Below are 12,104 nucleotides of genomic sequence, written 5' to 3' on the forward strand. Positions count from 1 at the left end.
TGAAGTCTCATCTTCCTCAAGTGCTTGTTCGCATCTCTCCCAGGTTTGAACTTTTATCAGCAAGTAAAGCTAGTGAACTTCGTCAGAAGAGAAATTCATCACTGTCGTTGTTACAACTGCCAGAAGAAATTTCAGTCTAAAGGAGAATTGATAAGTCATATGGAAAAGACCAAACACATTACACTCCTGCCAGGCAGGTCTACATGGGATCAACCACAGTAAGGGCACACATGTTTCTTCCAGCATTTATACTGATACTTGATAATGTCTGTAAAACAGTATGTTGAAACTTCTGTTTTTTGCCAGTGCAACAGTGCCCTGAGTTCCCAGCATTACTGGTCCAGATACAATAATAAATAGTCTCAAAACTACTCAGAATTATAAATACTCATATGTCTGAAGATAAAATGAACATGTGATACTGCTCTTCTACTTGCATCCAGGATACACTTCCCCATAGATTGTGTCTGCACTGTCAAGTCAGTATGCTAGAGAGGTTTATTGTTGCAAAATTGTCTTTTGCCTATATTTGCAGTTGTGCAGTGAATGGTGAAAGGTGTGGTGTACTCAGAGCACATTCCCTCCTGGTGGAACCAAGGTTGAATCTGTGCACCAAGGTGATATCTTGAATGCCCCACATGTTCACATGAGATTCTTCCAGCCATTAGCTCTCTACACAGATGCAGATCATGACTGGAATCGACATCTGGCATATATTTCACTGCTAGTAAAGATACATTCTGGGCATATAGTTCTGGAACCGAACCAAACCCCTTCTTTTGCATTTCTAATATAGATAAATGCATAGTGTCTACGTAACTTAGGCATCAAAACAAGTTCGTTGTTTACCCATAGTTTTCTCCGTAGCAAATAGAAGGAGAGCGTAACATAGCACTGATTCATATGGTAGGTAGGCTGAATAGGTCTGGGGGATGATGCCATACCTGGTAAAGCACAGGGAGTATTCTAACTGAAACATCTCCATTCAGCATTTGTTGTGGGACAAATCTGGATCTGTGGCCTCAGTTGTGACAACATACAGGTGTAGAAATAAGGGGAAGAACTTGTCTGTTGCCATCTTTTCTGTATGACTCTTCTAAGATGTACATGCGAATTGTTTTTTCTGGGTGTGCTGTTTACTGTCATTACAGACAACCAGACTTTCTCATTTTTCCTTTTTTAAAATCTAATCTCATAAAATATGCTCTGCTTCCTTCAAACAAAATATGTGACTACCTAGTAATTATGCCTTGTTGCTTTCAGGTATTATTTTCCTACCTATGAAAATGATACGCTCCTGTGTACACTGTCAGACAGTGAAGATCTGATAACTGAGGATCAAAGGGAAGATATTCCTGTTGTAAGTGAAGATATATCCAGTCTAAAAGCTCTCAAAGAGAGCAGTGTTTTAAACCAGCTCCTGTCTGAAGAGAACAAGAGTCAGAAGAAATTTTGACCTTGAATTACAGTTGCTGACCTTAGAGTGTTTCTCCCGCAAGACAAAAAAACCCCATCACATTCTTTCACTAATATTGGAATACAGTTTAAGTCATTAATGTTACCACTGAGCAAATACATGAATGGGAATGCTAAATAAAATATAAATGTAAACTTTTCTGGTTTATCTTACTTTAAGTTCTAGCTTTATTTTGAAATTAAATGCTGGATTTTCTGGTTGGCTCTCCAAATACTTTTAGTGTTCTTTACAAATAGGATTTTTATTTTCTTTTCTTTTTTTTCTGAATACATCAGAATCAGAGTTCTATTTTGAGGCTGTCTTGCAAAAGGCACAAACAATTGAGATGTGTCTTGATATATGATCCAGTGAGTGAATCTTCTGTGTGTTATTGCTGTTAGCATACAGAAAAGAGCCTGAATTTAATTCTTGGTCTGTTATGTAAAGCAAACTTTGCTATTTTTAACCGTAGACCTTCTTCAAAGTGAAAACAGATCTGTATATCTCTATTATTCATTATCAGTATGTAAGATACATGGTGCCTGTTCTGAAAACTGGCTCAGAAACACCAGTAAAGCCCATGGATATCTGACTGCATGGGAAGCTGCCAATCCAAAGCCTAAAAAAACGTAGGAACAATTGCAATCTCGGTAGCATCAAAGATCCAAAAATTTAAATTAGACTTCTTGTGTGGTCGTAACTGAGATTCAGAAGAAATGACTTAGGGGACTGCAGACACATAAATCCAAATTAAATTCTCAAAATCTCAATTCATCTGTCCATTAGAGTTACCATATTACCTTTAATATTGAACTTTAAAGTTTCCAATGTAACAGAAGATCTTCAGCATGTCCAAAAAGCACCTCAAAAGCAGCTCAGAGCATAGGTCCTGCTAGGATGATCCAGTCTCAGGACTGGCTTTCCATAATATGTATAACTACTTTAAAAACTGGCAGCACATTCTTTTTTCTTCTTTAGCTTGGTGTTAGGGCACTTGTTCAAAGTATGGGAGTCTCAGCTCAGTGCCCTTTCCTGCCTGGGAAAATTCAAAGCCATAGCTTCTCCTTTGCGCAGCTGTCTTTACCTGAAATAAATTGCTGTCAATAAGAGTTGTTGTTTGTCATTATAGAGTGATTGAGAATTATATAGCAGTCCCTGGGAGCAGGGGCTGAAGTTCACATCTTTACCCATGTTCTGCTAAGCTTCCATATCCAGCCTACTTCATCCTGTAATATATTTGTATCGGTTTCTTTTCATTTGCTTTGAACTTGCTTTCTTCTGGCATTACCTATCACCCACTAGCACCTCTCTTTGCTTCCTCTTTCTTATTTTCTCTTGGGCCAGGTGCTCTGCAGATAAGTTAGAACAGGATGCTGAAAATGTGCTGAGGAAGACAGATCAGTCACTTAACTGCACTCTGATTCTGAGAGACAGAAGCAATATCTGACTGTCAGGAGCAAATGGGATAGAAGTGGTTCAGCAGGTGCTGAGAATACAGACAAAAGAAGGGAGCAGGTGTAGTCACATGTGTGCATCGGCTTTGATTAAACTGGTACAAAAATTAAGGAGGAACAACCCCATTTGAACTAGAACATCTGACCATCTTAAATAAGTTATAGTCTGTAGTACTTCCATTTGTAGATTCCTTAATTTCACCCAGTAATTGCAATGGCTGTTGCTGTTGATTATTTTTTCCCCTCTTAAGTAATTTTCTTCCTAAGCAGTTATTTTCTTCCTAAATCAGAAATTAATTCCACTCTTTGCTTTTCATTCAGATTCTTAGCTGGTGTGGGAGTAAGAGGTGATGGGGTTTACATTAATGATAAATGTGTTGAGCAACGGAGAAAATCAGCAAGAGAACTATAGCTGTGAACATGAATGTGTTTTATGGCAAACCCATCTCAGAAGGACACATTAAGGGAAAGATAAGATTTTATTTATATATCGTAAAGTGAAATTGCAAAACATTTGCTAATCATGAGGAATGTGATGCTGAGTCACTCAAATCCCTACAAAATCCAATCAATGTTAATATCAGCAGTATGCAATGACTGCTGTTCATGGTTCTAACAGAAGTTTGAAATGGCAACTTATCAGTGTAGAATTAAGATAATATCTTGAGAGAAACTGTGTAAATAACATGGATTTTTTGAGTAAAGAGGAAAAGGTACTTAGGAAAAACTTACCAGCAGTGTATAATTGTTCACTGAAAATACAAGGAACATGAGGAGTCAGATTGGGGTTGACCTTGTTACTTCAAATACGAACAGCAAGCACCAAAGTAGGTTTTAACTCTCTGTAGGTTCACAGAGAGAGTTGGGGTACAGTTTCTACAGGAAAGATTGAGCATCTTCATTGAGCAGAATGACTGACGTTTTGCTTCTAATTGACATTTTGCTGGAGCATACTGTATTTGTATAATGGCCACAATTTTCCCTAGGCATTCTTATTCTCTATTTAAAGCAAAGCCAACATCAGTGTCTGTTTTAAGACTGGTTAGCTTTTTGTCATGAGTAGGGGACACAGTTATGACTGCATACAGTCTATAATTATATGAGCAAATATGTTCTTCCAACAAAAGAGCGTTTTTGGAAGCATCACAACAGAAAGAGTGTTGCCATAAGTCATGGAATGGACAGAGTTGGGGTTGGCAGATGCTCTTGAGAGAGTCAGATAAGGAGGTGGTGTTAATTAGTACGAAAAAAGCTACACTAGTTTAAGTCCAATACACATTTCTTACCATACTATTTCCTCTTTGTCTAGATCTTGACTCCTTATACACACTCACTTTGCTTTATCTAAAGCCATCCCCTTGTTTAAAAGGACCTGGGTAAAAAGAGGAGGAGGCTTGTGTCCTGGTGACCAGTAATTCCTCCTGCCCTTTTTACAAATACATTAATTATGTGTTTGATACTCCTCTACACACAGTTTGTTCTGACACGTCTGTGCAGACTTAATCTGACTTAATGAGTTAATGGTCATTGACTTTTGTTTAAGATGCTACTGTTTTCAGTTTCTGTATTACATTTGTCTGGCATGCTGTGAGAGAGCTGTCAGTGGCCGCTTTCAGCTGGCTAAATGGTAACCAATGTGCAAAACACTGAAGTAAGTTTCTGAAAAGTCTCTCTGCTATTGCCATCTCTCAGTGCCATTGCTGCTTCTGAATTCTGGTTAGAAGATCTCTGCCAGTGAGTGGGATGTCTGGCACAGTATCCCTCCCGTTTTACAGAGTAATTAACCTAAATCTGACTTGAGAAACTGAACTGTGAGCAGAAGTACAGTCACTTTCTTCCAAGGTTACCAGTCTTTGTGCTCAAATTCAAGTCCAGAGTGGACACTGAACATGGTTCTTTGCCACACCTACCATCCACTGCTATTGAGCAGCAGCAAATTTCACAGCTTTGCTTATGACTTGTTGCTGTATTAAGTGATCTTGCATTATTTGCATTTTACTTATATGTATACAGAAGCAAAGGAGAATCAGAGGTCCCTGGAGAAAAACTTTTTACAGGGCAAGATGAAAAATACTTTTGTCCCCCAGGATTTTTTGTTAAGTCATTAAGCTTTCTGGGCCTTAGTTACAATAGAACAACTGAAGTGCCCTCATTTGTTTCTGCCAGGTACATCAAACTTGGTTAGATAACAACTGTCACATGGAACAGGTATTTGTAACCCTGGAATATGAGTTGCTGCTTCCATGTAATAGTCATAAGAATCAGCTGCTGTAGAAATACTACAGGCAACAGTGGTTGCATGAAGAACCTAGTTCATGTAAAATTTATTCCTTTTCTCCATGAGCACTGACTGTGCTCTTCTCCCAAGTGTTTGGATTTTATTTTTTTTTTCCTATTGGAAGTTTTCCACTACTAAGTCACACTTAGTTTGACTTCTTCTACCAGTTAAATTTTTTGTTGCTTCTTAATTTGATTTTACAGCTTTTCCCAGACTCTTGCTCATGAAGATATAGATAAGGTAACTATTTTAGATACTACCGTGTAACCCCTTAGTTGAACTCACATTTGGTATTCCATATCACATATAAAGTTACTCTGTCCATAGGAGGAGCAGGAGAATTTAGGATATTTACAACTAGAATCCATCAGTCATCTTTGCATAAATTTAGATAGAAATAAAAGCATTTTCCTGCCACAACTGTTCCTTGGAACACAGTTCCCTCCATCTGGTTTACCATCCTGAGACTGAGAAGCTGTCTGTGTGTAGATTACATATAAGCCTAACGTCTAACTTCTATTATGATCAGTATATGTTGTCTGTGGATCCTAGAGTCATTCAACTCACCAGAAAATAAACACCTAAAAGTGTATTCGGTTTCTTGGCCATAGACATCTGAGATATTTGAAAATTCCTGGTCTCCAGCTCCTTCTCTTGAAGGCTGATGATCTCTCAGAGGTTTTGTGTCTGTTCTGTCAAATGCATATGAGCGTTTCAGATACCATGCAGCATCTCAGATGGCACTGAGGCATACCTAAGTCTAAGCAGCCAAATCCAGCACTGGCACCAATTTTGCTGGTAGCTAAATTTCTCTTGAAGGCTGCATTAACTATAATTGAAATTTAGACACCTATATCACATCTGTTCACCTACATCTGGACTCCCAAATTTAGTTATATTAATTTAGAGCTGAATTCTACTGTACTATTATGGAATTAATTTAATCTGAAGGTAGATCTCTACATGGATCAGATAATTCACCTTCTGGAATGGAGAACTAGCCTTGGTAGCTACATTGGAAATATCTAAAACTAGTAATTTAGCCTGTTCTGCTCTGTTCTTACAACAACTTTGGAGACAGGAGGACAATTTGTTATCTTTTGGCACATATGGTCGCAGATTAAATCATAATCATGGACCTAAGTGTAGAAACCACTAAAACATAGCAAAAGTACCCCACAAAACATTTATGTGCTTCCCTGACTCAAGGAATCTCAGTTGCAATCTGCTGTTGAGTAGATGCGTGTTAAACAGGAGTAATCAAGAAGCTGGACAAGTTCTGCAGATAGGTTGTGACATCTTTGTTCTTCCTGTCTGTGAACTTTTATCTTGGAAGTCCCTCCTGAGACTGAATATGGGTGAAAGTAGAAGTCCATAGACCACACTGAGGAACATGGCTAAAATGTGACTATTCCACTCCTACCTTTCTAACCATATCACAGATTTTTCATTCATATCTCAACAATTTTTTTGCTTATAAGCATTTTGGGTCAAAAACTATCTTTTTTCTTTTTTTAAATTTTATTCTGAGAATTCAGAATGCATGGCTTAACCAGGTTGAGACCAGCAGGCATTACACTGTAATGACATCCTTAAAAAAAGAGCTGTGGTTTACGGTTATTAATTTAACCTGGCTCTTGACATAAATTATATCGGTCTTTGTACCAAGAAAGCATTAGATAGCACTTAAAATGGCATGTATCCCCTCAGGGTGCCCTTGCAAAGGAAAGAGTTTGTAGCTCTGCATGAAACTAGGACTGAAAAGACCCTAATGAAATGTGTCCCTTATTCTGGCAGCTCATACCTTTCAGTACCAGCATAAACCAGGAAACCAGAACACTGCAAGGACTTAGGTGTGAATTCAAAGTAGCAGGGCTGCTGATAGGTGTGAAACCTCAGCCAGATATTAGTCATTGCTAATTACTATTTTAAAATCTACAGGCTGGTGGTTGTTTTTACAAATTGTATATCTGACTATAAAGCAAAGAAAGTACAAAGAGCATAAGGAGTCTTATCGCATCACAGGAAGGAAAAACATATTGTTCTTTATCTGCACTTACTGCTCCAGCATGCCCACACGCCGTCAGACTCTTACCACTCCTGCAGTGTTTCTTTCGCGGGTATCCCCGCTGGTATCATTACCCAGATAAGACATTCCAGAAACCCCTGCTCTTCCCTTTAGCAGCACAAGCAGCCCGGGAAGTGCTAGTGACAGCTCTCTAGTATTACTGCTTAGCACCGGAACACTTGCAAGCTGCAAATGTGATTCTTTACTATAAAAAAATGCTTCAAAATTTCAAATTCTGAAGGGGTTGTGCAATGCATTTCTCTATGACATAAGGATGTAGTGAAATCCATCAGAATAATTACAGGCAGAGGTCACTGCTTCACTGAGTGTTAGGAGACATATTTTTCATTACTATGATTTCTAGAAATATAAAAAAAATATCGAAATAAATAATTCAGGAATTGCTGATTCTTCATTAGAGAGTCTGTCTTTGCAAACTGCCTGCCACAACTTTGCAGAGCTGAGCACTGCTTTAACCTTTAGGTGGTTTTAGCTTTATATTTCCAATTGTATTTAGGTCACTTTTTTATTTTCTGATGCATATCTGTCTTCACACCATTTACAGAAATATTGCTGTGAATCTTCACAAATATTTGACATATTTTAATAAAATGTCTGATACTTTTGTTTGAATCTAGATGAAATAAAGAGCAAATAAGCAAGGATGGAACTTAGCCTTTGTGAAGAAGGATCATGAATGTATGACAATGCTAGCCTCCTCTGTTTTTCCAGACAGTGATTTACTGTGCATCCTTTGACAAATAGTGTTACTTTCCTGTGCCTCAGCTTCCTAAACAGCAAGATTGTGATTATATGATAATAACTACCAGGAAAAGAAAGACACATGTGACATAGGATTCCAATGTATGCATGCAGCTTATCTGCATTAGTCAGGTTTTCATATTTAAAATATTTAGTTTAAAAGGTGACCAGATCACAGTCAAAATACTTACTCATTCAAGAAGAAGAAACTTAATTTTGAGGGTACATTCCCATAAGGAAACAAGTTAAACATTTTGAAAATGCTGTATTTTAAAACGAAGTGTTAACTTCTGAATCAGATTTTCAGAATATGTCTGATTTGCCATCACTTGAGGGTTTTAAGTAGAGAGTGAATATTACATAAAAGATCCTCCGCTTTCAGTCATATTACAGATCTTCCAAATGTTCGGTTGCATACTAAGGAAGACCAATTCTTTGTAAGAAAAAAATTGCTGCATAACATAGAGTAGCCATAGTCCACACAGATTAAAGATGTTCATGCTAGTCTCTTCTAGCCTTAAAAGCTATAAACACATGAGTTTGCTGAGATTTAAAAAAAAAAAATAATTGCTAAATGTTGTGCATCCTTTAATTAATTAAATTGTTCCTTTGCTTTGTAAACAGTCTCTATATAAAATCCTAGCTCTCTAATGCCTTTTCAAGTGCAGGTTTAATAGTTAATAAAGTATATAAATGTGAGGTTAATAAGTTTTCCCTTAAGCTTGTGTTATTGCATGTACCTTGCCTTTGCTTCAGCGTAGGAAAGTTTCTGAGTAAGACAGGCCTTTTTTTTCTCTATTATAGCCGATACTTGGATGAGATTCTCTTCTCAAAAGTTACTGCAATGGTACCTTTGTCCATATTCTCATCTTAACCAGAGGTCTGAGTTTTCTAACTTGCACAGAACCACTCAGACAAATAGGCTACATTTCAGGTAAGCAATCTGTGAAAGTACTGATTACTTAGTAATGCTGATACTATTTCTGTAGACATAAAGTATGAAAAAAAACTTAGTGCCTGATCCTTAATTTCTTTCTCTTATTTTTTTTGCACAGAAAACAATGGGGATCCATTAAAGAATCTTTATTAAAAGAACCCCTGATATTCTCTCTATGGCCCCTGTTTTATTTGGACTGGAAAAAAAATCTTTCTGAGATTTTCACTAGATGGCTGCTTAAACCTACAGCAGTCCTAGAGTGCTCTCAGTGAGCTTTCTCCCTCGAAGTGTAGTAGAGAGGCAGGTGAAAGCAGCATGTCCAGCCTGCGGCAGGATGCTGGGATCCATGCTGCAATGGAACAGCATGGACTATTTCCCCACTGATGCTAGACTGTCCCCAGTGACCTTTAAAGACCAAGGAGATGGAGTTCTGCTGCTTGCTGGTAGACTCTGGTGCCACTGGGAAAATTGTCTAATTGCCCCTAATGACTGGTTTGAAACCAGCTAGATAGGATTCCAATCAATACCTAAAATGAATGTCAGCATCCTGCCAGGCAAGGATTTTCTGGTATTTAGTTTTGTTTCCATCTGAAAAAAGAACTCCTTAACATGTTTGACAGTGTTTATCTACTAAATTTCTTTTGAGCTTTGTGCTGATTAAAAATAGTAGAGTCATAGACTCTGCCCTCTCTTGTTCCTGGTGGTTTATTCTTTTCCTCTGCCAACATCCCTCCCATTACACCTAGCCACATCCCACTCCTTGGTCAGGTCTACCTTGCAGGCTCACAGGAGTCATACACAGAGTAAGATCAGACTCTGGTTTTCCTCCCATGGGATGACAAAGTCCAATAATACTGCAGCAGCAGCTGGAAGTTGACCTGAAAAGAAATAAAGGGCTTTGGGGCTACAAGAAAGAAATCTCTAAAAATGATGCCCCAAGTACCACCTTAAAAATAAGACCAAAGTGGAAGACAAAATTGGATAATAAACTGCAGAGAAATCACAGGAGGGACAGGGGACTCTCCTGGAACATGAAGTGCAAACTTGCACTGACTCCCAAAGTGACAGCAATAGCAGGAAGGAAAAAAATTAAGATGACAAGACTACTACCAAACGTTTTCTATTAGAATAAAAAATATTAATCTCAAGGTATCAGGGCAATGTTGGCCAAAAAAAGAGCTGAGAAAACCAAAGCATCAAATAGTCATCTAAGTGGAAGTGGCAGTTGCAGATGAAGCCACATAACTGAGTGAGGTATTGGTATATCATCTGGAAGCTAGAATAAATATTATTTCAAGTAGCTAAGGGTTTAAGAAAGCTTACTACATGTGCAGGATGTCTCCCATGCAGACTTAGGGCTTTGCAGAGGCAGGGGAAGGCACTAAGTCCTGTTAAATACTGTTGGTGGGCTCTGGTCATGAAGTAAAAGGCAAGAACACATTTTCTGCATGGACATGGGCTGATCCATATAAAAATCAGTAGTTATGGGCTTTTGCAAAAGGGCTTTTATAAATCAATAATCTATTGGACATAACAATATTTGAGCATAATTTAAACAGATCAGTGGTGTCATCTGTTATGCAGGCTGTGAATTAATGTTCTGGTGCGTACAAAATAGTGAAGGGAATCTGGACTTTTGTCTCATTTCAAAGAACAAATTAGTATTTCATCCTTTTAGTTACAGAGCTTTTATGTCTGCCTGTGAGAAGGCTCTATCCATCCAAAAGATTTGATCTTTTCCGCCAGGTGTTTAGGGTGGTCACTTCTTGCTCTTCTATATTTTGTAACATGTTTGACTCCTTGCCCCTCCAAATTTAGGTAGCAACTGAAACACTCTTAGCTTAGACACATGGTGATAAGGCAGCCATCTGTTTAAAAAGTGGTCCAATAAATCTCATTTTCAGTCATTGACTTAAAATACCCTTTAGGTTTAGCTCCTTTTATTCTATTAATTAGTTTCATTATTTTTTTTTAATTTACATTGGTTTTGTCTCACATTGCATGGAAAATAGGAGTCTTAGAGTCTAAAATTAGAAAAAAGGCAGAAACTGTGTAATGGTGGTACGTCTTGAGATGCAAGACTTCCAGAAATGTCAAAGGTATGCCCATTAATGCATTTTTCTCCCAGAATAATCAGAAAACTTGCAAAAATCTGAAATAAATTATTTTTAATATAATTTAATATCTGAAATATATTATTTTTGTAATTTATTTTCTGAAATTAATTTTTCGGGGGTAGAGGGCCTATTTACAAAGTAGGTGTAACTTGTTTACAGTTGAATACTGAGGAATAGATAGAAAAGCAGAAGTAGAACTACATTGCCCTAATGAATCCTTCCTAGAGATTTTCCTTCCCTTCCTACCCTCTGATGAATCCTGATGTCTCAAACCACCTGTAAGGTTTCAAGGGTCCTTGGTTCCCCCGATTTCAGTGGGAGTTGCCAGGAGTAGGCTGCTTACAGATTCAGCCACCAAATGAAGTCACTCCTGTTGCTGACTGCTGCAACCAGTAACTGCAGTAAGTCACACTATAATACTTTTTTCTAATGAGCAGCATTTGGTTTTATGATGAAGAAAGAACCACGTAAGTGCTTGCAAGGACAGTGAGGAAGGGAAAGACACCTCTTCATTTTCTCCCCTCCCTTCTCCAGCATCTGGGTGACACCACATCTCCTGTCCTCCAGCTGTCCTTCAGCCAACTGCCCTTTAATCTCATAGCAAATTCCCTGGGCGAAATTATCCTTTTCCAGTGGTGGTGGAAGGTTATGGCCTCCCCATCATCTAAGGAGAGACAGAAGAGTGAGACATGCTCCTGACTCCTCCTTCCAAGAGTATATTGTTCATATTCACCCCTCTCCAATTTGCAGTGGAGCACCAAATTTTATCCCTGCCCCAGCAGGTCACTTAGGGGTTGCAGGCAGATGGTTCACTGTCAGGCCCTGATTTCCTTAATCCCTCCACCCCTGGAGGGTAATAGCCAATATACCAGCTAAAATCACAACTAGAGCACTACTTACCGAGTTTCCTTTGCCCATAGCCTGCTCATACATGTGCACAGATTAATTTGCAGTGAGATCTCTGAATTTTCTGGCTTAATCCAAGTAAGGACTTGGGTACTTTAAAACTGAGTTAAGTAGAATGATCCCAGT

General features: G+C 38.3%; 1 protein-coding gene across 5 annotated transcripts in view; it reads left to right on the forward strand.

Annotated features, from left to right (window-relative positions):
- ZNF277 (zinc finger protein 277) overlaps positions 1 to 2,529 on the forward strand; it is a 65,574-nt gene extending 63,045 nt beyond the window's left edge. For all 5 annotated transcript variants that reach the window (XM_074901552.1, XM_074901550.1, XM_074901549.1 and 2 more), the window contains 2 exons: positions 44 to 218; positions 1,264 to 2,529. In XM_074901552.1, coding sequence (XP_074757653.1) covers positions 44 to 218; positions 1,264 to 1,456 — 368 coding nt within the window. In that variant the 3' untranslated portion in view covers positions 1,457 to 2,529. The remainder of the gene's footprint in view (positions 1 to 43; positions 219 to 1,263) is intronic.
- The last annotated feature ends 9,575 nt before the right edge of the window (positions 2,530 to 12,104 follow it).

Source organism: Athene noctua, chromosome 3 (genome assembly GCF_965140245.1).
Source record: "Athene noctua chromosome 3, bAthNoc1.hap1.1, whole genome shotgun sequence".
NCBI classification, from domain to species: Eukaryota; Metazoa; Chordata; class Aves; order Strigiformes; family Strigidae; genus Athene; species Athene noctua.